A 25,485-nucleotide genomic window follows, 5' to 3' on the forward strand; every position below is an offset into this window, starting at 1 on the left:
TGTTGTAATTTGCCCTTTTTAAGTCGTTTTTAAACAAAAATGTTTACTTTCCTTGATTTAGGGATTTTTGTGGCGGTTGGTAATGTCTTAATTTTAAAAGTGAAAATTTGATCAAGTCTTCAAAGTCGCCTTTTGTTTTATCCAAATTCTGTCACAAAACACGAATATGGAAGATAATCTTTCATGTACGCTCGCTGAAATACGTGAAATTGCCAAAAATACGGTCGCGAATTTGTTGCCCGATAAATCCTGATAAATACTTCTTTGCACATTTTGTAATTTAAACTGACACGCATGACGGATCAAGCTTTGCCAACCTAAAAATTTTCGTAAAATGTTCCGTGAAATAATGGCTATAAGGACATCCCAGATGATGACGTCGCGTTCGTTAATATGTCTATTAGAGAATCAAAATGGAGGCAAATTACAAAAAAAATAAATAGAGGTCTTGAAAATTCGAAAATTTGATGGATTTAATGTTGTCGGACGGAGAAATAAGAATAAATTCTTGAACAACAAAACAAACTTTTCACACTCAGGTATTATACAAAGTGATCAAAAAGAAAGCAAATCAGAGCAAGCGTTGCAAATTATTTGTCATGTCGTAGCGGAATCCTATGCAAATAAGCATTCAATGCATGGCGTAGATAATTTGTGGTTTCAAACGCTACCTCATGAATTTTAGGCGTTGGAGTTGTGCATTTTATTATTACTATCTGATAATGGAGAAAATTTATAAAATAAACAACGAGCAACATTGTACATTCATAAGAATGGATAATTTACCAGATTTATTGCCAAACGCGACGTCACTGGTAAGCAGATTTTTGGTGAAATGTCAAAGAAACGTCAGTTTTAAAGCAATGGTGTTGATGATAACCTTAAAAAAAGTTTTCGATTTCGGCAAAGTTGTACAGACCTTTCCTTCATCCTGTAATTAATTAATTAATAATAGATTTTTCCAGAGGTAGGCAATCAATAAAACGACTGTGCATAGCGAATATACATATGTGTACGATTAAGCTAAGACAGGCGTTAAAGATAGCACTCTTGATTTATTTTCTTGGTGATCACTCTGTATTGTAGTCACGTTTTCTCCACATGAAAATAATTTGTAAAAAAAAAAACATAATCAAATCAAGATTTGAAAGCATTTTTCTAAAGTATGAAGTCAGCAAGATATTTGTGTGAAATCCTGTGAACAGGTGGAAAAGGAAATAATAGCAATAAATGCAATGAAATTACTGCTTGGATGCCGGATTTAAGCATATTGAAAATTCTTGGAATGATGAGTTTTTACTTTTTATTAAAGCGAATGTTAAATTTGTATCATGTGAAAATTTTGTTCATCTTTTTGCATCCATTTTGTCGATCCTCGAGTAATAAAAACAGTAGGGTGTAAAAGTATCATTCTTTTGCCATAGAAAGGTAATGATCAATACGGCAATTAGCTTGCTAGGTTTATCGACACTGAATTAAGGTGCGTTCGGTAAATAACTGGAATGAATTAGCTATTTATACAACGAAGCAATGGAATAACTCAAGCGTGTACATACTGGTGTTGTCATTATGTGAACTTACTAAAATGATTTGCTCTTAAAATTTAATTAGTTCATTTGATTAGTTCTTTCAGCAAGACGAATTATTTGCTTGAGGAGTTTGTCATGACTACGCAAGTACTGCGCTGACAATTTCTTGTTTTGTTAAAGACATTGTTGTGGAAAATGGGAAAGTAAATGATTTAAAGGGCATACCTCGTTTGTAAGATCTCAAAAAGTGTAAGAGAAGGATGGAAAATTATACAAGAAAATCTGTTCCTCACTGGAAGGAGGATCAAAAGACAAGAGCCAAAACCGCATGCCGAATATTAATAAATTGAAATCACAACTTCTCTAACGTATGATGAAATTCTCATTTGTACGCTGAAAGTTATACAGGGTGATTTTGAAAGTTGTGCATATATTGTCACCTGTGAGTAAAAGGTAAGGATTGAGCTAATACTCGTAATGCCTTATACAAATGTTGATATTTTTCGAGAAAAAGGGGTTAAATTTAAAGAAAAGTTTGGGAGCCACTGAATTTTATGAAAAATTGGGTCAAAAAAATCAAAATTTTGTTGTCAATTCAAAATTAAGTCACTTTGACAAGAATCTCAGTCTTAACCACAATTTGATTTACTGCGAAACCCGTGGACATTCGGAGCTAGCACGGCGAGAGGTTTCCTCAAAAGATAATTCGCAATACACGAACCTTTATAAACGTTGTGCAGCATCTTCGCGATTTCGGACGTTTCGAAATGAATTGGCCGCCAATAAGAAGATCGAATTTTAGTTGCAGAAGAAGAAATTCTTCGCGAAAACTAGCCACGAATAAGTACCTACTCGGCATCTTGCAAATCACCTGGGAGTTTCTAGTTTGCGAGTTCAAAACGCCGCTCAGGAAATTCGTCAAAACAGAGGCATTCTGAATCGAGTTCGGCTTCGTGCTGAAACGATGGCAAGCATTTTGGGCAACTTCTTTGATGTTTCATTTTATGCTTTTACTCGCAATTATAGTCTTTTTACTTGGTTGTTTAAGTCTTTGTTGATTTCTGAAAAAGTTGCAGGCACTATTTCATCATCGTTTTACAAATTTTATAAAAAAATCATGAAACTCAAAAAACGTAAACGATAACAATCAAACATAACCTCAAATGACATAAAAACTTGACATTTTAGATTGGTCGTACATCAAAACTGCCCGCCAAATTTGAAATTTTTCAGCGGTCCCTAAACAAACTGATTCCTTTGATTCTCTTGTAAACCATTAACATTTGTACAAGGCAAGTTGGGTTATTTTGCTTTTTTTTAACACGTATATCTGCACAACTTTCAAAATCAGACTATATCACCGTAAACTCAAATGATGTTAAAATTTTATTCTCATTTAAATTGGTACATTCCAAAAAGAACAAAATCTGCAAGAAACTTCTTTTTCGTAAAATTAGAAGTCATTGGAAAAATTGTTGTGGTTGGTACCTTAAAAATATTAAAAAAAAGTCATAGATCGTTGTTAAAAATGGAGTAAAAAATCTTTCATGAATTAAATCTTACAAATTTTTGTTGTATTACTTTTTTGGAAGGTGGGAAGTTTACACACACGAGCACAGCTCGACTATTGTACCCCACGCTTTAATTTTCTACTATCATTATCAACTGTCACAATGTTGTGTGCGCTTTGAAAGTTCTTTTACAATGTTTTCCACAAAATAAATACTGTGGCGAAAACGATAAAGAAGAAGCGCCAAAATTTTTTACTAGAAATTGATTTCGTATTTTCTTTATTTCTGCAAGAAATGCAAGTGCGCTAAAGTGTGTAAATGTATTTAAAATTACGAACACATTGTCCAAAAAGAGACGATGACATTTTTTTGGGTTAAGTGTTTATTTTCATATAAAAGTCCCCAAAATAAACATAGATAAGAGTCAGTGCAAATAAAAACTCCTCATTACAGGATATTGTAATAATAATGAATTAATAAGATAATGAATGATAACACTTAATGGACACCTCTCACATATTTCGCAGAAAATTAAATATCTAAATGAAAAATTATCAAGAGTCATTGTTTGACATCGTTTTTCAAATAAGTATTATTATTACCTAGATAAAAATAAACTCGATTGATTTTACTGTTGTGCGGAGGTAGAAAGTGCATTACGTGACTCGGATTTATTTAAAAAAAAATTCACTACGCTAGTTTCACCTGGTGTAAGCCAAGAGAACAAAAGCTCCAGCCCAGCTTGAAAAAAGCGGCCGGCTCGCTTAGCTCCTGAATGAGCTTTGGGCGTGTGTGTGTCAGTGGGCGTTCATTGATCCTTCTCGCGAGTCCTTATCAGAGTAGGTCGACGGGGATCAACATGGCTGCTACCTGAATTCCTCCGGTCAGCGAATCCGTTCCGTTCCGAACTTCCGGCGACTTTCCGATGTACAAGTGACCGACCCCGTGCTCCAGGTGTCCACGTCATCGCCTCGCACTCTCGCCAAACGTGCACATATGGTATTGAAGGCGGCACGAGCCGACAGCAGGACACAATTCGGTATGTCGACCAAAAACTGTCGCCGCTCTCTTCAGTCCGATTGATCGCGGTGTCGGCAGGACATGGCAGCCGACGACAGCATGGACGACGACGTGTTCGAGAGCCAGGAAGACGGCGACGGGCTGCGGGTGTCAGGGAAGAAGGGCAACACCCCCTCTCCGACGGGATACCGCGACTACAAGCCCCCAGCAGAAGTCCTGAAAATGTGCCAGACCGACGTCCTTGAAGACTGCGAACAGATCGTCCATAAGGTAGAGTCGTAACGGCCTAATTGGCTTTCTGGCTAAAGTTGGACGCAGCTCTTGTACGGATAAATGAGGGTGCAGGCCTCGAGCCACAACTTTACATATATTTCGATGTTGCCAAATGGGGATGAGCTTGTTTCCACCCAAGTGAACATGCTCGAAATATGTCGAACATCCGCGACGACGTTTTGCCCCAATTTGATTAAATTAAAAGGGTTATTTCGGGAGTTTTGGTTTGTAATGGATACCTAAAATTCCAACCACATTTATACCATTTTAACTTAAATTAAGGAAAGCGAAACGCGATACCTCAACTTCACAGACAGTTTTTTTCTATTTTATGCCTTTCCAACTTCTACACTTATTTTTTATTAATCGATTCCTTAAGTGCCCGAGCCTGCTCTTTAATAAAATTACAAGCGTCTGATCGGCCACAAAATGAAGAAATATATTTAACAATTGCACATTGCTCAGTTTTCTTCATTTATTTATTTTTTTGCATTTTGCACAAAAATATTTTTGAGTTGTAGTTAATATTTTAGACATGTCGATTTTTTTATTGACTTGTTTATATGACATCCACCTGCACAAGAAATGTAACAATGGGGTAATAAACAAACACAATAAGAAAAGATCATTTTGGTAATTATTCTTATCGATTTGGGGAGGCGATTTATGGAGGCGATCAATATGTATGAAAGAAATTTCAAATTAATTGCTCTGTGGGTGTTAATTAAAAGAGATAAAAAGCTCAGATAATTTAAAGAGAGAGATAGATGCAAAGATTAAAAAAGATCTTGGAGGGAATCCTTTGTTTCTCTTGCAGGAAGCACTATTTTAGTCTGTTTTAATTTTAAAAATCAAGTGGGTTTGATGAAATAATTTTAGAAAAAAATTAGATTAATGACATTGGCTTTTTTAATGTTTTCATCAAAATGTGTGTAGCTACGTAGATCTCTGTTCTGTGATGGCACATTAATTACAAAATATTCGAAAGTTTAATTAAAATTTATTATTATCTGTCACGCTCTCGGTATCGTCCTTGACGACTAATCGAAGTTCTACAGCAAATACCATTAATAACCACTTAGCTGTCGGATCTGGACTTATTGAATGTTGATGAAATGAAATTTCAGTCTCGTGACAAGACGATGTATAAATTTTTAAAGAATAGTTGTTTTATGCTTTATTTGTAAAATAGTTTGTGCAACATGGCCATAGAATACCTCACAGTTCAATACTTTCAGAAACTGTTAAAAAATATTTTGTTTGTAACATCTTATAGGATTAAAACAGTACAAAGAATCTTTGTAAAATATTTGAGTTAACGCTTTAATGTGTGAAATTTGAAAAAATACTTCAAATAGTCGTTTTCAGCGACATCCGTGCTGTCAGTGTCATTTTTTATATGTTGTGACAGATTATACACACAAATTCATAACTAGTGTCACAGTATAAACAACGCATAGTGAAAAAAGTGTCAAACAAGAAATTGAGGTTATGGTAAAAGAAAATTTATATTTTGTGAAACATCAACAACAAACAACAACTCAGTCTTCAACATGGTGTAAAACATGGTTAAACTAATTGATTTGTCGGAATTGATAGATAATAACTTGAATTTGTCAATTTGCCGCGTCAAGGCCAAATTAAGAAATTCAAAATTACTAAACTGAAACAGCAAGTCAGCAAGTGACTATAAAATCTTTGATATTAGCATTATTAGGTAAAAAGTAAGGTTACTAAAGTCATCCTTTTAGTACTTTGTGCTTCATGTGGTTGGTAGCTTTGACATAAATTTGACAGTGACAAACAGGCAATTTTTGTGTGATTGAAAATTATTGCAATTACATTTGCATGCTTTAATTTGCTTTAATTGTCTTTTATACAGAAAATACTTGTGTGTTCATCTTTCTACACGCTCTCATTCGACGTTTTTCATATTTAGTACACTTTGACAGCGTAACCTGGTTTGTAGTTAGATTTTTTCCCAAAACTTACTGACACCGCACCACGACCTTCTGTATTATAACCGGCCTGTTCATTCCATTAAAAATGCATTATGAAAATGTTTCCAAGAAAGAGCCAATTTCCGCCGATGAAGGCGCCACAAAACGGGCACTTCTAAAGAATAAAAATGCGGAAAAATAGGTTTAGACATGATTTTAGTGTTAAGATTGAGTACAGTAAGCTCATATTTTCTTTGTGATACAATACTGAATACATTTTTGATTTTAAATTCGAATGTCATTTGAACGAGAAAATTCTCGGTGACAAAAACTTAAGATGAATAATATCCCCAAAAAGCGCCCGTATACTAGCGCTCTGCGGTGATCACTCAAACTACACTTTTGAACAAGCCGGTTATAATACAGCAAGTCGCGCACCGCACAATTTTCCAAATTTATTAGAAAGTCCACTGATATCATGCCTTCAAGTGAAATCCTGGGCTGAGTAGACGTTGGAAAAATTAAACCGTTTAGAACAGTGTAAAGTTTGAATTTCCCCCCGTTTGACACAAATGACATTTGTTTATGTTTAATCGGGACATAGTGGAACATGTTTGTTTTCAGCAAAGGGTGCCCTTAGATATTTGCGTCGAGAATAGGAATCGTTAATGTAAAACATTGCAAAGAAAGAAAAACAAGAAAGATTCTTTGGCTCTAAATTTTAGGTTAGCTGTCAACATGCTCTAATTAATCTACGCTTTAAAAAAGCACAACAATTGACGGTTTCCAACGCCTTACCAGCCCAGGATTTCATTTGAACGCGCGATAGTAATGACACCAGGTATACATCGTTCGTTCATTTAAATCAAAGTAGGCGTTGAAGACTCGACTGTGATTGTGATTAAGTTATGACAAATGCAATTTTTTACAGCCTAACAATTTGTCAAATTACTTGCGCAACAACAGGGCAACAAGTGCTCCAGCTGACAGGTTGCACAAAGTAACTAGATTTAATTAGTTCTCTCATTAGAATGTTTCCCTCAAAATTATTATTTCAACAAAATTAAAAAAAAAAAATTTTTATACAGCAATGTTTAGAAAAATATTGATTTTAAAAATAAGTAAAAAAAAAACATATATCACAATTTGAAATAAGAAAACTGAATGTCGGCCAAGACTTAGTATTTAAGAATAGTTATTTTTGTATTAAGTGCGCAAAGTGATTGTTTTTTGTTGGGGCATGAGAATGAGTTTTTGGTCGAGACCGTCAGGTCGAGACTTCAAACTCATTCGAATGCGCCAACAAAACAATCATCTTGCGCACGAAATACAAACACTATTTTTTCTACAACAGCATTTTAAAATTTTTGAATTTTTTAATTTTTGTAAAATTTTCCTTGGATGCTAAAATATTCGTCAAAAAGTTTCCTTGGGTGCTAAAATATAACTATTTTAGCATCCAAGGAAACTTTTTGACAAATATTTTTTCACTATCAAAAATGACATACTTTGCGACTTGATAACGATGCATAAATGTCACGTTTTTTTGACAGTTGTAGAAAAAATATATAATTATATGACATACGGTGGCCGCATAGCTGTCGGAGACAGTGCTCCGAGGTCGCGGTCCCGGCGCTAGTGGGTTCGAATCCCACCGAAGGGGGAGGATTTTTTCGAAGGAAGGAAACTCCGCCGGGCCATGGATGTGTGTTTATGTCTAGTAGGGGCTGACGGTAGGGTGGTGGAAGGAAGAATCAACACTCTTTCAGCCACCACCGCGAGGTCAGCACGGGTTCGAGTCCCGTCGGGAAAAGGCGCCCATGGGTGTATAAGTGTTGTGTATGTCTGTGAATGTGAGGTGGAATGGGCGTGGGTGGCCGGGAAAGTGCCCCGGAGCCCCGTCGCACCACCTGAAGGAAGGAGAGATAGACAAAAAAAAAAAAAAGGAATTGGAAAAAGGAAAAACCGCCGACCGAAAAGGTACCGTAAAAGCCGTATGGCAAAAAACGGGAATTGCATTAAAAAAAAAATAAAATAAATTAAAAAATAATATTATATTATAACATAATTACATAAACATTTTTGTTTTATAATACAAAAATTTCCAATAATATTGCGGAATCTGGAAAAGTGCTCCGAATGCTTGCAGCGTTTCCACGTTGAATGGCAAGGGAAATCCTCTCATAAAGGAATTTCTTTGACAATTTAGTCTTTTAGAAGCCATTTTATTTGATACTTTACTTATTGAAATTGGACAATAAATAAAGGTGCTACAGCGTTTTGGAAATTTTAAAAATCACCCTGTATAAATGATTGTCTGGTCCAGCTAATAAGAGAAATAAATTGTCTTAGCATGTTTTTCTTAGTTTCAGTCAAGCTATTATTTTTGCAATTTAATTAAACTAATCTAATTATCGTGGATAACTCGTTGTGATTTGTTCAATTTTTATTTCACATCGAACGTTACGCGCATCAATAAATTAATTAAGTGATTATCATCAACGTTAATCAGATTTCTGTCGAATTCGTTCCGATTTCCATTTACACGGCATTTTCTTCATAATCACTTAACTAATTGCTTCGATGAAAGCACACGCCGCGCCGCGGGGATTAAAATTTCGCGAGCAATTTCGGAGGATTTGTTCAGCTCTTAATTTCTTGTCACGTCAAAGCTAACATTTTACCCTGAAACCTGTCCGGACGACTTTGGTCAGAAATCAATGAATTAATTGTTCGATTGGTGGATGTTTGAGTAAAGAATGAAAAATTTCAGACGATCCTGTTGGGGGACAGCGGAGTCGGCAAGACCTCCCTTTTGGTGAAGTTCGACACCGGCAAGTTCCAATCTGGGAATTTTTCCGCCACTGTGGGCATAGGCTTCACGGTGAGTTCTTGTCGCGCAATGCATTCGACGATGACGTCACTAGCCTCCAATTATTCACTATTGGGGGGCGATACAAATTCGCGATAGAGCGCCAGGTGAGCAGTATCCATAGAAACATCAAATGACTGGGTTAGTAGCGCTCCGCGCAATATCGTGAGCTTTCATTAGGCTCCGTCAACAGGCGAGTTTCCACCGGGTGTCCCCCAACAACTGGCGCGTCTCATTTTTTATTATCTGCGTACAAAGGAAGTGGTTTTATCACTGGGAATGTATTAGTCTTACCATATGTCGGCGAGGTTTATTGCTTATTTTAAACGCGGTTATCAGTCGCGTTCGTAGCCGCGCCATGAACGGTGAAGAGACGAATTACAGACGGGTGGTCCGAGTCAGGCCTACCAAGAAGCATTGTCACGACGAGGAGGCCTGTCGGACCTACACGGACGCGGTCGACGAGGAGTACAATCCGTACGGGCGGAGGGAATCGATCAGGAATGACGACACCTACGACATCTTCGTCAAGGTAAAGTCGCTCAACAGGTACCTGGTGTTGTACGGTTTTTAGTGGCGTAATGGAGTCGCGTTGACAATGTGAACTTTCAAGTGTTATTTGACGGCAGAGTTGCACATGATAGTTTGCAGCAAGCACAGTGCGCGCCAGAAGTTTGGAATAGTGGAAATATTTTCTCCCCACCTGAGCTCTTCGGAAAAACTTGGATAGCTCAATCTAATCTTTTTAATGAAACAGTTTTCCATGATTTTCATTTTTCCAAGACTCTCTGTTTTCGCCCAATGACGTCATTGCCATTTTTGTAAATGGCAACCTCTAATTTTTTTGTAGATTTTTTAAAGTAATCATGCTTATTTATGGTTGGGTAGTTTTATTATTCTAAGGCTTTCTGTTTCCGCTCAATGGCGTCATTCCGTCATTGCCATTTTTTTAAGTGGCAACCTCCAATTTTGTTGTAGATTTTTGAAAGTAGTCAAATTCCAATTTTTGTAGTGAAAATTTCACAAGAGATGTGTGTGTCGTGAACAACAACAAGAAACTGAAACAACAAACTAAAGAACGTCCAAAATGCACGTTGTTGAAGCTAAAACATCACCCAATAAAAACAAACAATTAAAGTAAATATTGCCATTTTGATTGTCATTTTTTTCTTGGCGTACCTACTAAATAGAGAGTGTCAAGCAGGATTGTCCTCATCTGGAGATCGCGCAAGTCACTCACTAAATTCTCTTCTAGCAATTCAAAATTGGAATTTTGCTGCCACCTTGTTTTTACTTTTAAAAATCAATATCTGGAGACCCATTAGTGCGAAGATCACGAAGAGCACAAAGATATAAATCGGAATTGATTGATCTATCAGAATAGGCAAAAAAAATGGAGTTGCCATTTTAAGAAATGGCAATGACGTCATTGCACGGAAAGGGGCAAAATAATCTAACTTCTCTAAATGTTGATATAATATTTTTTAAGTGCAAATGCATCAATATCCAATGTTGACTTTGACGATCTATATAATGTTTAGTACTTTTCCACAACAGTGATATTTTTTGGTGTGACCGCTTCCACCGGACGTCCTGAACGTTGGTCGTATTGTATCTACCGAAAAATAGTTGTTTGCTTTTGAACTATTCTTATCAGTTCATCACGTATGAATCCAACGATAAACGTCGGATAAACTTCTTTTTTCAACTCGCTACCTTCAAAATGACATTTCGCGACCGCATAGTATTTTGAAGCACTAGCGCGCGAAATCGACGTTCGCGCACTAGTGCGAATGCTCTTTGGATGATTTTGAAGCACCAGTGCTGGAACGTCGATTTCGCTTCAAAATCATCCAAAAAGCATTCGCCTTTCTGAAATAATTTCACTTGATAATAATAAACTCTGGTTTACAAAATGCCATTTCTCCAATTTGGATCATGAAAATTTCGAAAGAGTGAAAATATCTCCCTATTAATTCGATTGACACTTTGGCAATCGCACGGAGAAGTAATTCACAAAGGGTATACGACAAATCAGATATAATATTCATTTCAAAAAATATTGTACGACTGTTGAAGAAATTTGTGGCCAAGCAGATCGTGGTTTCTTTCTCTTTTCCAAACGTGGGTTGTCTTTAAATTGACAAATTCTTCAGATACATAATCTCATTTTGATCATAATTTCATTTGTTGACAAATTCACTTCCAGTCTTTCGTCCTACATTCCTTGTTTCAGGAAATATTTGACAGCTGATAAAGCTACGCCACACGTTAAGGAAAACAAAAGCGCAAACACCAGACTTGACAAGCAATTGACCACAAATTTATTATTTTTATTTTTTACAATAGTAATTTAACTGCCATTTATGATTCATACGCTTCATGCATACCTTACATACACTTGAATATTTTATTTTGAAATTGCCTTGAATGATTGATTAATCCTTTAAAAGGCCAGTCAAATTAGTGTAATTAAGGTAATAAGTAATGACTAATGAGAGTTTATTTTTATTTTTAGCTGTTAATTTCAGTCGGAATCCGTTCATTTTCTTATTGATTATTACCCGTTTTACAACAAAAAAAAAAAATGGTCAAACTTTTTACGGCATTGTGTGTAACTAACGACAACAAAACAATGGTTGCTACGTAACTGCTAGTTCATAAGCCATGTGATTTGTATCACTTTTTAACATCCTTAATCGTGTTTGTAGAAAAGATGGTGTTCAAAGGGATGGGTCATTCCCACTGCTTCTCGTGTCCCAAACTTCCCCTTTCACTAAATAAAATTTCTCTTTTAAGTCTAATAATCGTTAATTATTTCTGTCTTGACTGTTAAGTAATGCTGTTCATTACTCACACAGTTTGTGATCAACCAGAAAGTATTAAGTAAGGCCACTGATTACTCACGGTCGTGAGTCATCACTCACTACTACATAGGATGTGATCAGTCGCAAATCATCACATAAACTGTAAAGTTGCAATACATCATAATTCACGAGTCTGTCGCAAGTTTTTTTTTAATTAAAGGGAGGTAATAAATTAATTTTAATTCTAAAATTGATGAAATGTGTGCCCCGTCTAAAAGTATCGCATCATACTCGGGTGTAATGACTATTATTCCCTCGTGAGTGAGAGCCACCATTACACGCTCGCCAAATAATACATAGTACTATTATTCATTGACGCGAAAAGAAAATTGTTTTGGCACTAGTACGTTAAAGTGACGTTTTTCAATCTGACATAACAATTCATTTTTTTTAATGTTGTGTTAACAGAATACTTTGTCCTAGAATGTGAAATATTTATCTACTTTGTGTCAGATGATACAACCAATTGTTTTATCTGATTTGTTTTTACTTTCAATAATTTTATATGCGTTTCGATATAAATGTTAATAGGATGGGGCAAGTTTGAAGAATGTCCAAACTCCTTGATCTTTTTTGTAGTGTTTTCCTGTGCTTAATCCAACAAACTTATTTTCATCGAATGTAGTTTTTGTTCCAATTTTGTATTAAGTTTTTGCTTACTGACAACGTAATCTTGTTTAGGTAAAGTTCTTGTTTTGACACTCGTAGATAATTGCAAATCAATTGGGAGAGTATCCACTGACCCGGTCTGAATACCTTTCCCAACAACTTCTCAACAAGTTTTTAAACGATTACAAGTTTTGCTACACCTCCATGCTGTAGAAACGTTGGAAGTTATTTGACAGTCAACCAATTATCATGTGAATTCTTTTGTTTTTGGTTTTTGGAACTAAATTTACTGGGATATCACAAAAATCACGATGACACTCGAATCCTTGTCATAATCAAATAGATAAAGTTTGTAATGAAATATTATTTGTTCTTTCTATTGCTGATTATATTTGTGAAAGTATTAGCAAAAACGTAACGATGTGAATAATAATAAATAACAATAAACGAACGATAACAAAAATATCGGGTGTTCATTTAAATTTATCCTCAAAGTAGGCGTTGAAAGGTCGATTGTGAACGCACCACGAATTACAGATCACGGATCAGCTGTTTAAATCTAACCTCACTTTTTGCGTTATTTGTGTTTTTACTCTGCGTACTGACGAGTGGTGCGTTCACAATCGACTCTTCAACGCCAATTTTGAGGAGAAATTTAAATGAACAGCCGATACAAGCGATACGAAAACCAAACATTGCTTAACGTACCTATACGAGGTGGAGCATGGAAAGTAATTACATAAATTATGTAGTATAAAAAAGGACAAAACATATTTTTTCTACCATTTGTCATAGCAGATTTTGACTTCCCGAAGATATGTTAACTGCCTGTCCTGAAATTTGCTACTGACGTGGCTATGTTACTTTTAACAGGAAGCTCATTGATTAGAAGGCGCAGGTATATTAAATTTGTTTACGTGATTATAAGCCACAGAAATTTTTGCAAGCGATAAGAGAATTATCCGGATGAAAATATTCATATAATAAAACAGCGCCGTCATATTTTACGTTGACATTCGATCGTCAAACGAGATTCGTATCTGCCCCCGACTCTGTTACGCCACTGACACTTATCGCCCCAGGTCATGCTGTTGGGAGACTCCGGTGTCGGCAAAACCTGCATCTTGATGCAATTCCGAGACGGCCTCTTTCTTTCGGGCAACTTTATTTCGACCGTGGGGATCGACTTCAGGGTGAGAGTGCATTGCTCGTCGCCCCCTTTCCTTCGCAACCCCTCCAACTCTTTTTTCCAGAACAAAGTAGTAACGGTGGACCAGACCAGGGTGAAGTTGCAAATATGGGACACAGCGGGACAGGAGCGCTTCCGGAGCGTGACCCACGCGTACTACAGGGACGCTCACGGTAACCTCTGTAAAGCTGAATATAGTTGGAGCTTGACGATTGACTTTTCCAGCGCTGCTGTTGCTCTACGACGTGACCAACAAGACCAGCTTCGACAATATAAGAGCTTGGCTGAGCGAAATCCGGGAGTACGCCCAGGACGACGTCGTGATAATGTTGTTAGGTGAGTGTGTGGTGTTTCTTCGTTTACGAAATGAATTTCGCGTCTCGCAGGCAATAAAGCGGATTGTGGGAGCGACAGGGCCGTGCGGAGGGAAGACGGGGAGAGACTGGCGAGGGAGTACAACGTGGCGTTCATGGAGACGTCGGCGAAGAGCGGCCAGAACGTGGAGTTGGCGTTTTTGGCCGTCGCGAGGTACGACCCACTCTACGAGTTTATTTGTGATTCTGATTGCTTGTTAGGGAGTTGAAGTATCGACAGAGTGGCACTCGAAACGACAGCAACAAGTTTTCCGTGCAAGACTACGTCAGGGAGCAGACGCACAAACCGCCCTGTCCCCCTTGTACCACATAAGACGCTCCCAACATTCCAAACCGGGACCCACACCACTAAATAGGTAATAGTCTGAACTGAACAATACGAACCAACACCAATCGCAGAGCAGCATCCATTCTATGACTATGACCACAGTCTGTGATACAAAACAGGCTGCACCAACAGTAGACGCTTGACCGCAATGTCTTAGTGTGCCATATCGCATTTTTACATAACTAATCTATTCTTCTACACGTCGTGATCTATTCCCAGCTGCTGCCCTCTTTTTTGAAGACGTGGAGGGCGGGTCATTTGGTAGGTGTGCCCTTATATCATATCACCATTCGTACTGAACAACTATAGAACTGTATGAATCTCTGCTGAGCTGGTAGGCGAGATACCAATCGAATTATTAGTTAGTGGGCGTAACTGATATTAATGATGACATTGTTAGAACAATAATTTTTAAATCATATACACCCTGGATAAATCTCTATATCTAATAATTATTATTGTTTGTATAGTTGTTAGTTGATTGAAAGTATATTCTGTTACTTGGTGTACACGGCGGCAAGTCTTTAAATAAATTATTTCTATGGCTGTGGTTGCTGATTTCATCGTTGACAAGTCCTTTCCTGTTTCATCGAAAAACGAATTAAAAACAGTAACATTTTTGGTTAGCACTCTTTTTTTTAGTAGAACGATGTGTTTGGGCTTTACAATTACTGTCGCGTGGAGTAAAATGCCATTAATGACGCGAAAATGGTCATTTACAAAAGTGAGGTTAAGTTTGTGTATTTATTGTTTTTGCGTAATTTTTACTTTGTGAATTATTTAAATAACACCAAATTACAACAAATGTTTCTTACATCTTAATTATATGTGTAGCAAATATTTTTTCAATTAAATTGCACTTACAATCATGAAAATGTTGATAGGGTATAAAAATAATTCCCAGCTTCCCGGGTTTCAACAAGTGTAAGAGAATTTTAAAAACGCAACAGAAAAACTACCTCTTCCACCCCAAACACGTGGCTCATAAATTATGTTCTGAAAGGTCCTTGACTCGGGGGTGATTTTTAACAGTTCCACAGGAGAGAGAGTCAGTGTGGGCTTGGCAGCTGAAACCGACGGGCTGTCCAAGGTACGAGTACGAGAGTGACGGCAGGTGAATAGTTGTGATCCGGAAGTGGTGTAGTGAATAGAGATACAGTTACCAGGTGTGTTGGTAACTGGGTGATAGCAGGTTTGGGCAACCTGGGCTATAGATCAGTACCTTAATGCGTAAAACCTCCCTATACCATGGTATGATTCCTGAGCACCGGATGTCCGGGTGGGGCACCTTTGGCTCATGACACGGCTAGGCCGTTGACCGGGCGCGTTTCGTAGAGACGGCTGGTGGTGGCAACCAAATGCACCGATCATACGTGCTTGATTAAAAGGTTATGAGGTCATCCCGGTCCCCAGGTACTGAGGGGACATAGTGACGTATGGAAGTGGGTTGTAGGCTCATACTCTGGCCGTGGCGGTCTTCCTCTGTGGAGACTGCGGGCGGGCTGTGCACCCCAAACTGCACACGGGGCTATTACAGGTGCTACTAGAACATCCAACGCAATCCCGGAACGTAGCGCTCTGAAGACGACGCCCGTGGTTCGAGCCCCTCATCATGATCGGGCTAGGGGGAGGAATCCCCCGGGTGAGTCACTGTATGACCTTGATTCGCGACAGATGTGTCAGGTGTTTATCATTTACATGTTTGTACCGTCCCATTGAGCAAACCCGAGTCCGGACCTGTGCTTTACCCTTTGAATGACTGAATGAGGTGGAGGTGAGTCCGATTGTAGATTATCGTATGACTGTAGCTGAGATTGTCTAATTTAATGTGTACCGATGAGTCTGATCGATTAATTATCAAATATTGAGGGATAACGCCCTTGGGCAAAAATCAAGTCTTACACAAGAGAAAAAACAACATTCAAGAGAATACGTGGAAGCAGAGTTATTTACGAGTAATAATGGGCGCGACAGAATAAAAATGCAACCCACAATACATTTTCAAAAAAAGCCGGACATTTTAATTTCAGTAGCCTGCTTTTTTCGGAAATGTAGTGTGGGTTGCATTTTTTATTCTGTCGGGCCCATTATTACTCGTAAATAACCCTGTATATGGGGAAGAGAAAAAGTGGGTAGGTGAGACTGCAAGAAAAATATTTGAGAGGGGTGTTAGGGGTGGACAGAGAAACGCCAGGTTACAAAAGAGAAGAGCAAAGTTTGCGGACAAAATGGATGGAAGGGAAGAGTGCCGAATACTAACGCAATGCTGGAGAGAAAAGAAAAAGAACACGGAGAAGAAGGAGAGAGAGAAATACTACCAGAGTAACGGGTATGCCAATGAAGAAGTGCAAAGGTTGAGAGAAAAAGGAAGATGGATGCATGTAGAGCTGAGTGAAAGGACAAAGACACAGACAAGTAAGAAAGAAGGGAGAGAATCAAAGAATCCAGATACAACAGGGAGTATGAGAGGTGTATGACAGAGGAAATTCCGGAGTACTTGGGGAGAGAGAGTGCAAAAGAAAGAAAAATGATGGCGAGATTTAGATATGAGAACGAGGAGAAAGAAAATAAGTATTGGACGGAAGGAGAAGAAGGTGCAGAACGTGCTATGAGGAGAGAGAGAGAGAGAGACAATCAAGCACAGCGAAATGAGAGAGAGAGAACTGGGAGAAATATTGAATGAAGACGAAAGAGATGTGGAACGGGGAAGGACAGAATGGAAAAAGAAAGGGGTGGGGGATAAAAAGAAAAAAAAATTTTTTTGGAGTTTGGAACAGTTTTTTTTCCAACTAGGTACACGTCGTCATAATAATGGTCGGCCTGCTTATTCAAGCAATAAAATTAAATTTACCAAAGATTTGATTATTTTCTGGTTTTGATCTCGTATTTATTTTGTACTTATCCGATTAAACTGATTTCGGCAATTGTGCTCACGCCAACTGGTGTATCTCTTGATTTGGCCTTTGCTTCAATACGCTGAAATCCTGTGCTATTTGAATACCTAATACTACAGCATTGTGGTTACTTTCGCTATCTTATCTACTGTCCTGTTTGGTATTTTTAATGTGTTTGTAACTATTTATAGACCAAACATGTGTTTTGCGATAATAGACCTATTAAACGTAGTACTCGATCTCGTAACACACTCAATTCAAAATAAATTACCTACTACTAGACGGAGTAATTCATTTTGTCTGATTTGGCCCTCGCACCATCCTGTTCTTTTCAAAAACCCAATAATTTCGACCACTACATTTCTTCCAAACATTTATTTCCCTTACAACTACATCTAAACTATCATGTCCCTAAATTCCAACTCCACACTTTGCATCTTGTGCAAAATCAGCTTCAACATCAAATTACACTTCCTCAGTGTCTCTTGATTCTTCTTAATCTTCTCGACACATTGCTTGGTCACCACATTTCCCCTCTCTTCACCAAAAGCAACTGCAGGTTTTTCCTTCAGCAGAAGATTGACAACATTTGCAATCTTCTCCAACTTGTTTTCGTGAACAAACTTGATTCTAAACCCTCCACCATGTTCCTTGTAGACCACTTCCACCTCTTGGTTGTCTTCACTTTTCTTCATAAACACTCGACACACACCCATCATGAGTCTTGCATCGTGGTCGGACAAGAATCCACTTCTTCCAGTTCCTTTCTTGCGTCTGATGACACACCGAGTTACTTCTGCCATGATTCTCATCTTACTCGCAGCTACCGATACGCTATTCAGGTACAAAAATTTATCGGATTTGGGGTACACTCTATTTGTTTCTTCCTGCCCCGCCTTTAACCGTCCGTACTTGTACCTCAAGTATCGAGGGATGTATCTGATGCGTTCTTGCACGTAAGTCTTGATACTGTACGTCTCTACCACCGCTGAGAACTCTAATTGGGCCTGCATGTAAGATCCGACAATGATAATGATGAAGATGACGACAAACGTATTAATTATCAATATGTACAAAGTGAGATAAAATACGGCTAGTTTATATGTTAAGAAATTGTTAAGAGCCATCCCGTCTGGTGTAAGAGTGATCGTCACCATTAGCCTCATTAGAGTCGTCAAGGAATAAATGTGTTCGAAGTAGTTTCCGAACATGGTGAGAAGAGTGAGCGAAAATGCGACTAGTAGTACCATAAAGTATAAGAATGTTGCCAGAAGGGGTACCGCGGCAATCGACAGAGTTCTTTCCAGTACTCTGAACATCATGCCGAACCTGAGGAACTTCCATAATCGCACAGTCGCGATGCAGACCAGTACCGCAGCACAAAAAGTCAAAACGTCTTCGATGTAGAAGAGATGGAAGTAGTTCAAAAACTCGTTGCGTTTCATGGTTTCCAAGACGCGAAGGTATCGACCAACCAGTTGCATCCTGATCATGAACAAAGCAATGCAAGAGATACTCATCAGTATGATGAAGATATCCACCATCAACCAAACGTTCTTGTAAAACGTGTGGATGTTCTTGATCAGTCCCACTGACTGCTTGAAGAACAACATCGCCACCCAAGCTACAAAAAGCAAAAACGATACAACGGAGATCTCTTCGACCTCGTTCTCCACGTAAAGCATCCTCGCAGAGGTCACCTACAACAAGCCTACAGTACTGAAGTACCACTTGTGCGATCATACTTCTATCCTCTTGTCCACGTAACCTGTTGCACTCTTCTCGAACAAGATCCTGACGGAGTTGAAGACGTTGTAGTTGGCGTTGTAGGCCAGAAACTCGATGAAGATGGCTCTGGTTTTCTGGTCGATCCACATCTTCTTCACGATTTTGCGGAAGTTCGCGTACGAGTTGTAGAGAGTGCGACCCAAGTAGACGACGTAGCCGCCGCCGGAGTAGGCTGACAGTTCTCCTGCACCACGGGATGAAGAAGTTGCAAGGTTTGAGGTTTGATGTTACCAAAAGTGCCCAAAGTTTCGGTTTTCAAAGGGCTGGTGTACCGCCAAATCGATTTCAATCTGTCGAGGGCCATGTGAGAAGTGACTTCGCCCCAAGCGTACCCAAAAGTCTTGGTTTCTGCATGGCTTAGGGAAAAATCAGACCAGCACGACACGTTCAAGAATCTCATTATTTCGGGGACTTTGCACAGTTCGGGCAAAACCCGGTGCTGTCTTAGTCTCGCGACTCCGATGTACTTGTTGGTCATGTCTTTCATCAAACCCGGGTCAGATATTTGGTAGTTTCCGTACCATATGGGCGACTGCAAGGATGGGATCAAAGTAAAGTTGACGTACTCGTATATTCTAAAAGGAAATGGGTGGAGGTATTTGGAAAAAAAGCGTTCAAGAGCCTACCCATTGACAGTACTGATGCTAGGAAAAGTTACGTGATTTACGTGGACCCCCTTCAACATTTCTACCATTTCTGTTTCCCCACGAGCCACGAGACTGTCTTTATGGGCCAAGATGACCACGTACAAGATGACAATATAGATGCTGAACATTACCAGATCCTCAAGTTCGGCAATGATATGCTTACGTTGCCTCAAAACCAGTACCTTCTCCTAAAAAGATATGAAAGAAAGGTTCTAACAGAGTGTCTAAGAAAACCTTGATCTCTTTTCTGTCCAGGGGTTCGTACAAGTGCCCGAAGTACGGCCTGAGGAGAGCCTCACCGAACTGATTGTGCAACCGGAACCTCTGATTTTCAACTGCTGCCCAAATGTCGTAGAACTTTCTTCCAACATTGTGCACCTGAAACAGCTTGCGTAGAAACGAAAAAACCATCTAGGTACTACCAATTGAAATCTGCAGATGAAATTCTGAAGGAAAACGAAGATACTCTCGTAGATGAAGACTCCGAATCCTATACCTATGCCGCAAGAGCTCAGCCAGATCAAGCTGCTGTTGTATGGTACCCAAAATCCAAAAACAATCAAAAATGAAGTGGAGACGACCGACACAATTATGAGCAACAACCTGGAAAGGTTCAGTAGTGTGAACAGGAACACGTCAGGTACTCACCAACAAGCGGCCGTGACGCGAAAGGACAATTTGTCTTTTTGCTCGTACCTCGAGTACTGTATTTGGGAAAACCTAAAAGATTTCGATAGAATGGGTACTAAGAATGTCTACACTCCATACCGAAAGGACCAAGCAATAGCAATGTGGAGCATAAATGCGGGAAAGGAACTCGCGAACGCAACGAAAACCATGTAAGGTGTGGCGTTGTACTGGAATTTGTCGAAACCATCCTTCAGGTGGAAAGTTGGTACTTCGAGAAAGACCAAAGCGACGGCATACGTCATCAAAACAGTTGAAAGAATGACTGTTAGTTTTTTGGAGTAGGAGAAATTCTCTTCCTTTTGCCACAAGTACCAAGTGTGGTACCTGTTGGTTAGTTTGCATCTGCACCGTCTTTTCTTGTGGCCGGAGGCTTGAGTCGCCCCACTCGGATACACCACAATTTTGTTGATGTTCTTGTTCAAAGTGAGGCGTTTTTTCACGTTGAAGTACCACTCGGTATGCTGTTGCATGTCGTAGATTACGATATCTTTGCAGTACCTGCAGGTGTAGACAAATCGTGTAAGAAAATTAGAGAAAAGAGGCGTCTACCAGTCGGGATTGATTCCGATCGAGTCAAACCACAGCTCGACATATTCCAAAGTACCCAAATGGTGCTCACTTGTCAAGAGAAACGAATCGTGGCCGAATCTTTGCAGGATACGCTTCTTGGGGTCAGGGTAATTCAGAAGATGTGCCTGTGGAAATGACACTTAGTGATTGACACTCCATGGGGTGGTACCGACATCGGTCGAGTTTCTGTCTCCGACGAGCTTGATCAGCACGTTAGAGGACGTCCCAGAATTGCGTTTCATTCCAGTTCTTACTATTACCAAATAAGCGAAACGATCCGTACTCTTGTTGTCGCCCAAATAGTAGATTTCGTTCTGGTCAATATGTCGGTTTTGGTAACAAAAACAATAATGTTCGCGTGGTGGTACCTACTTTTTTCTGCACCAGTACCAACACAAACAAGAGGCAAAAAATCCCGAAAGTTGTTGCCACAGTTATGAAAATAATTTTGCAAGAGTGCAGTTCCAGTTGGAGTCCCGGTGGTTCCACTTCTTGGGGTAGACTCCTGATGTTTTGTTGGTACCCCGCAATGACCGAGAAACGTCGACATTCGCAGCTGATCACGGTTTCGCTGTTTTCCAGTCCTGGCTGCTCGACGAAGAGATGTCAAGATGTGAATGGTGAAGGACTCGTCTTACCTTGCACGCAACTTTCCATTGCATCTCACTCGCAGACCATCGAATGCAATTCGTTACCGTAAAACTCATCTCGAAGGAGATATTCACAGGTGGGAGTACCGTCTCGTTGCTGGCTAGAATTCCCACGTAGCAGAAGATGTCATAGTCGTACTGACTAACAAATACCAAGGAGTCTTGACCAGGAGATATTTTTGTGCTATTGACGAAGTCTTCTATGGTCGGAAATTTAAAAACCGTCAGGACAACCTGTTGGTCGCACCAAATGTAAAACGAAGAGTAAATTTTTGGAATCATTTACATCGAAAGCTTCCACTTCGGAGATGTTGTAAAATTTGACGTGCAAGGTCCGCCCTTTTGGCAACGCTATTCGACGAACTTTGATCCTATAATTCAACTCGTCTCCGCCCATAGTGGTGTACCCCTCTGGAACAACAAAGACATCTTCAAAGCGGTGGCTGGCAAAGTCGCTGTTGTTCTTCATTTCGTAGAGGAGTTTAGCTGGTTTGTCAAAATTGATGATGCGTTCCTTGCAAGTGGAGTGCCAAAACTCGAAGTTGACCATATCTGTGGCGACCTGCGTGTGGGCTGAGTTCCACCACAAGATATCTTTGCTCCAAGTGGTGATCTGCAGCCGAATCTTTGTAAAACTTGAATTTGGAAGCAAGTTCTTGTTACCAAAATGTCATAGGAATGGAGCTGATCGGCAAAATCCTGAGACGGAACGAGTACAACTCCTTTGGTACGAAATCGACTCCTGGCCAAGTAGTCTCCCACATCTTTCACAACTAGAGTGGAACCTGCCTTTCCGAAAGTCTCAATCGGGTCTTCTCCCACTGCAGTTGTCATCGCGATTACTTTAGCCGCCTTGGAGCTGGCATTTATGATGTTAAAAGTCGACTCTTTCAACTGCTCAAAAATATATCACAACAAATACGCCGGAAGAGTACTTACGTAATCCAGGTTTTTGTAGTACTCTTCTTCGAAGTCAACATAATTCGCATAGTTCTCTGTTATCATCGGAACATCAGAACGAGGAGCTGTCGTTGTTAGGTTTAACACAATCGGTGCCAAGACCGCGTAGTTCGGATTCGAATGAGTATCGAGACACCTCCTCATGGTACTACAGCAAAAACCTAGAGACACTTGGTTATTCTTGAGAGCACTCACCTGGACATCTTCTGCGACTTGTGCGCAAGATTGAGAGGGTACCGCTCTTGACGCATCAAGTCCAAATACTTGTCCACCATTTTCCTGCAAACACTCGTGGTGAACTTGGCGAGTAACGGGTCTGACTCTGGTGGCTCGTTGTGAGCCGCTAGTCTCGTCAGCGAGTCGCTCAACTTCAAGATTTCGTTTACGGAGGTCAGCGGCGCCTGAAATGAGGATTCGTCAAAGATTCAACAACCCGAGACCCACTTTCATCATGTCTTGAGCAGCCAAGTACTTCAGATCTTCGACAAAGTCGGCAAACTCTTCGTTTTGGATTTTGCTGACTATCAACTCGTTGACCATGGATTGGAACAGCTGTATGGCTAGGTTTCTAGTTTGGGGGTCCTTGCTGGCCACCAGATTGACGATCGACTTCTGTGGGGTCTGTCCGTGATAGACCCCTTTCAAGATCTCGACCACTTTGTCTCCGGATTGCTCCGCTATTGCCGATTCTACTTGTACGTCAACCGGCAACTCGAGATAGGGGCAATACTTTTTGAACACCTTCACTCTGAAAATTTTTCCTTGAGATGGCGGAAGTACGAACGGTTCGTTGAACACGTGCGGATAGAAACCATCAGCTATCAACTCCCCATCCGTAAAATCTACAAACATCACTGTCACTTCCGCCGAAACCAGACAAGAAACGTACCATCCGGTTCTTTCGCGTACAGTTCGTAAAAATACTTTTCCTCTGGTGGTTTTTGGGTACACCCCATGATGTACATGGTGTTGAAAGTATCTCCTTTCCCTGGAGTTATTTTACAATCACTCACGATGGGAGGTCTAGCGTACTCGATTCTGATTGACGCTTGTCCACCAACTCCTAACTCATTCTTCATATCAACAGTCACAGTGTACACTCCGGGTGTCAGAGCCTTCTCATTGATCATAAACTTGTGACCTATTCGTCCATGGCGCGTGTCCTTTTCGTAATCAAAGATGAACTCTTCATCTGACAGTTCAGGTTGGATTGTCCATTTGTAGTCCTCCTCTTGGACTTGGTGACAATTTTTCGTGCAACTGACTGCGATGATGGTAACAAGTTCGTAGTTTGAAAGGGGCGTAACCGGGGGGCAATTCTTACGACAACTACACAAAACGGCCAATGAGAGTTGACCAAGGCGTGGCCAATCCAGTCACGTGATCGCGCAAGCCAACCCAGCGGAACACATTTGTGTCGACACATGTGATTGGTTCACGAGTCACGTGAGCCATTAGGGGAGGTGTTTGAATGTGTCTGAGCTGTCAAACGACAAACAGATCATCAACAATACAGAATCAAACATTATTAATGACAGAATGAAGTTGTTTTGCTCTGTTGAGCACTTTGTGTTGTTCTTCTAGTTTCGCAGCGCTCAGACACATTCGCGCAAGCTCCTGGACGCTAAATACCCGACTTCCAGAACAGCCACATCGCCCAACACCTCAATCCTCTGCGTCTGGTTAGCTCTACTCCCGAACGACGCTTTCACAACAAGCGTCACCTCAAAAACGTCTCCATCTTTGACAAAGCGTGCCGGAATCGCGAATTCCGCACTGGTCGAGATCGGATCTTTGGTGCAGAAAGTCGGAGGTTGGAGTTTCTGCGTGCAACTCCACTCAAACTCCAAACCGTCTCTTTTGACCTCTTTGAAATTACGATCGTACGACTGGGCGCCGCTTATAAAGATGTCGCTGTAGTCAGACGTGATTCTTGAGTGTCCGCCTGATATGACGACGACCGGAGGCATGGCCTCCACATGCAAGAAGCATTTTTTCTTCGAAGACGAAAATGGTTTAACTGGAGTGTGCCCCACATGTGGGGACTAAATAAGGTCATTACAATCACAACGTAAGTTGGTTAAGTCTTACGTCAGGTTTAAGAGTACCACCGACTTGTACCATGTACCATCCGGGAGGAAGGGCGTATTTGGGAAGCCATAACACGAAAGTGTCGTTCCAAGGTCGCATCCAGTGGCTAATGTCGACAACTTTGTTAACTTCCTTTCCGTCGAGTACTTCAATAAAGTTTCAGTTTTCTTCAAACAACAACTTCAAGGTCTCACCTGTTATATTTGTCATCGAGAAAGACCATTTATAGTTGAGGACGTTTGTCCCATTATCTCTCCATCGAGGAATAAAACCGGCTACCGTATATGGTGTCCACTTGTATTCTTCAGCAATTTCTTTACTTTCGTAGCTATTGAAAACTGATACTTAAAATGGGTTTTTTGACTTAAGAAACAAGATTTACCAATTGCTTACTACGGCAAAATCGTAAGAGTAAACTCCTACTAAAATCAGAAAATTTTCAAAACCATTTTGACACACCAAATGCTAAAGAAGTACTCACTAGTAAGACTTGACAAAAGCAGTCCCAGCAAGACTGCATTTGGAAGTACCGCAATTATCATTTTATTTTGGTTCATTCAAAGATTGTCCTTTTGACAACTGTGTAAACAATTCTAAAGCCTTCTTTTAATCGGAACACGTGGTCTAGTTGCCATGGGAGCAACAGCCCACCGCGACAACCCAGAACGTCGTCTAGGTCAAGA

The 25,485-nt window shown here is 39.9% G+C and overlaps 2 protein-coding genes across 5 annotated transcripts; one reads left to right on the top strand and one right to left on the bottom strand.

Annotated features, from left to right (window-relative positions):
* Nucleotides 1-3,708: 3,708 nt before the first annotated feature.
* On the top strand, nucleotides 3,709-15,058 carry LOC138126766 (ras-related protein Rab-37-like). 3 transcript variants are annotated; one of them, XM_069042543.1, is made up of 8 exons: nucleotides 3,709-4,079; nucleotides 4,139-4,330; nucleotides 9,047-9,157; nucleotides 13,704-13,814; nucleotides 13,875-13,983; nucleotides 14,036-14,146; nucleotides 14,197-14,338; nucleotides 14,386-15,058. In XM_069042543.1, exons 2-8 carry the CDS (start codon nucleotides 4,142-4,144, stop codon nucleotides 14,495-14,497), a joined length of 885 nt encoding a protein of 294 aa, XP_068898644.1. In that variant the 5' UTR covers nucleotides 3,709-4,079; nucleotides 4,139-4,141; the 3' UTR covers nucleotides 14,498-15,058. The 3 variants fall into 3 exon arrangements, with proteins under 3 accessions (XP_068898644.1, XP_068898645.1, XP_068898647.1); XM_069042544.1 differs by lacking the exon at nucleotides 13,704-13,814 and having other exon boundaries at nucleotides 3,722-4,079; XM_069042546.1 differs by lacking the exons at nucleotides 3,709-4,079; nucleotides 4,139-4,330; nucleotides 9,047-9,157 and adding an exon at nucleotides 9,228-9,677.
* A 2,708-nt stretch (nucleotides 15,059-17,766) lies between these two features.
* LOC138126632 (polycystin family receptor for egg jelly-like) lies at nucleotides 17,767-25,383 on the bottom strand. 2 transcript variants are annotated; one of them, XM_069042418.1, is made up of 23 exons: nucleotides 25,284-25,383; nucleotides 25,185-25,221; nucleotides 24,997-25,130; nucleotides 24,803-24,948; nucleotides 24,344-24,756; nucleotides 23,601-24,040; nucleotides 23,156-23,553; nucleotides 22,907-23,112; nucleotides 22,691-22,859; nucleotides 22,415-22,645; nucleotides 22,038-22,364; nucleotides 21,740-21,985; nucleotides 21,474-21,689; nucleotides 21,275-21,415; nucleotides 21,081-21,226; nucleotides 20,610-21,029; nucleotides 20,490-20,561; nucleotides 20,264-20,444; nucleotides 20,076-20,219; nucleotides 19,821-20,029; nucleotides 19,426-19,769; nucleotides 19,152-19,378; nucleotides 17,767-19,106 (listed from the first exon to the last, which is right to left on the bottom strand). In XM_069042418.1, exons 1-23 carry the CDS (start codon nucleotides 25,357-25,359, stop codon nucleotides 17,802-17,804), a joined length of 6,228 nt encoding a protein of 2,075 aa, XP_068898519.1. In that variant the 5' UTR covers nucleotides 25,360-25,383; the 3' UTR covers nucleotides 17,767-17,801. The 2 variants fall into 2 exon arrangements, with proteins under 2 accessions (XP_068898519.1, XP_068898518.1); XM_069042417.1 differs by having other exon boundaries at nucleotides 25,185-25,224.
* Between the last annotated feature and the right edge of the window lie 102 nt (nucleotides 25,384-25,485).

This window comes from Tenebrio molitor, chromosome 3 (assembly GCF_963966145.1).
Source record: "Tenebrio molitor chromosome 3, icTenMoli1.1, whole genome shotgun sequence".
Lineage (NCBI taxonomy): Eukaryota > Metazoa > Arthropoda > Insecta > Coleoptera > Tenebrionidae > Tenebrio > Tenebrio molitor.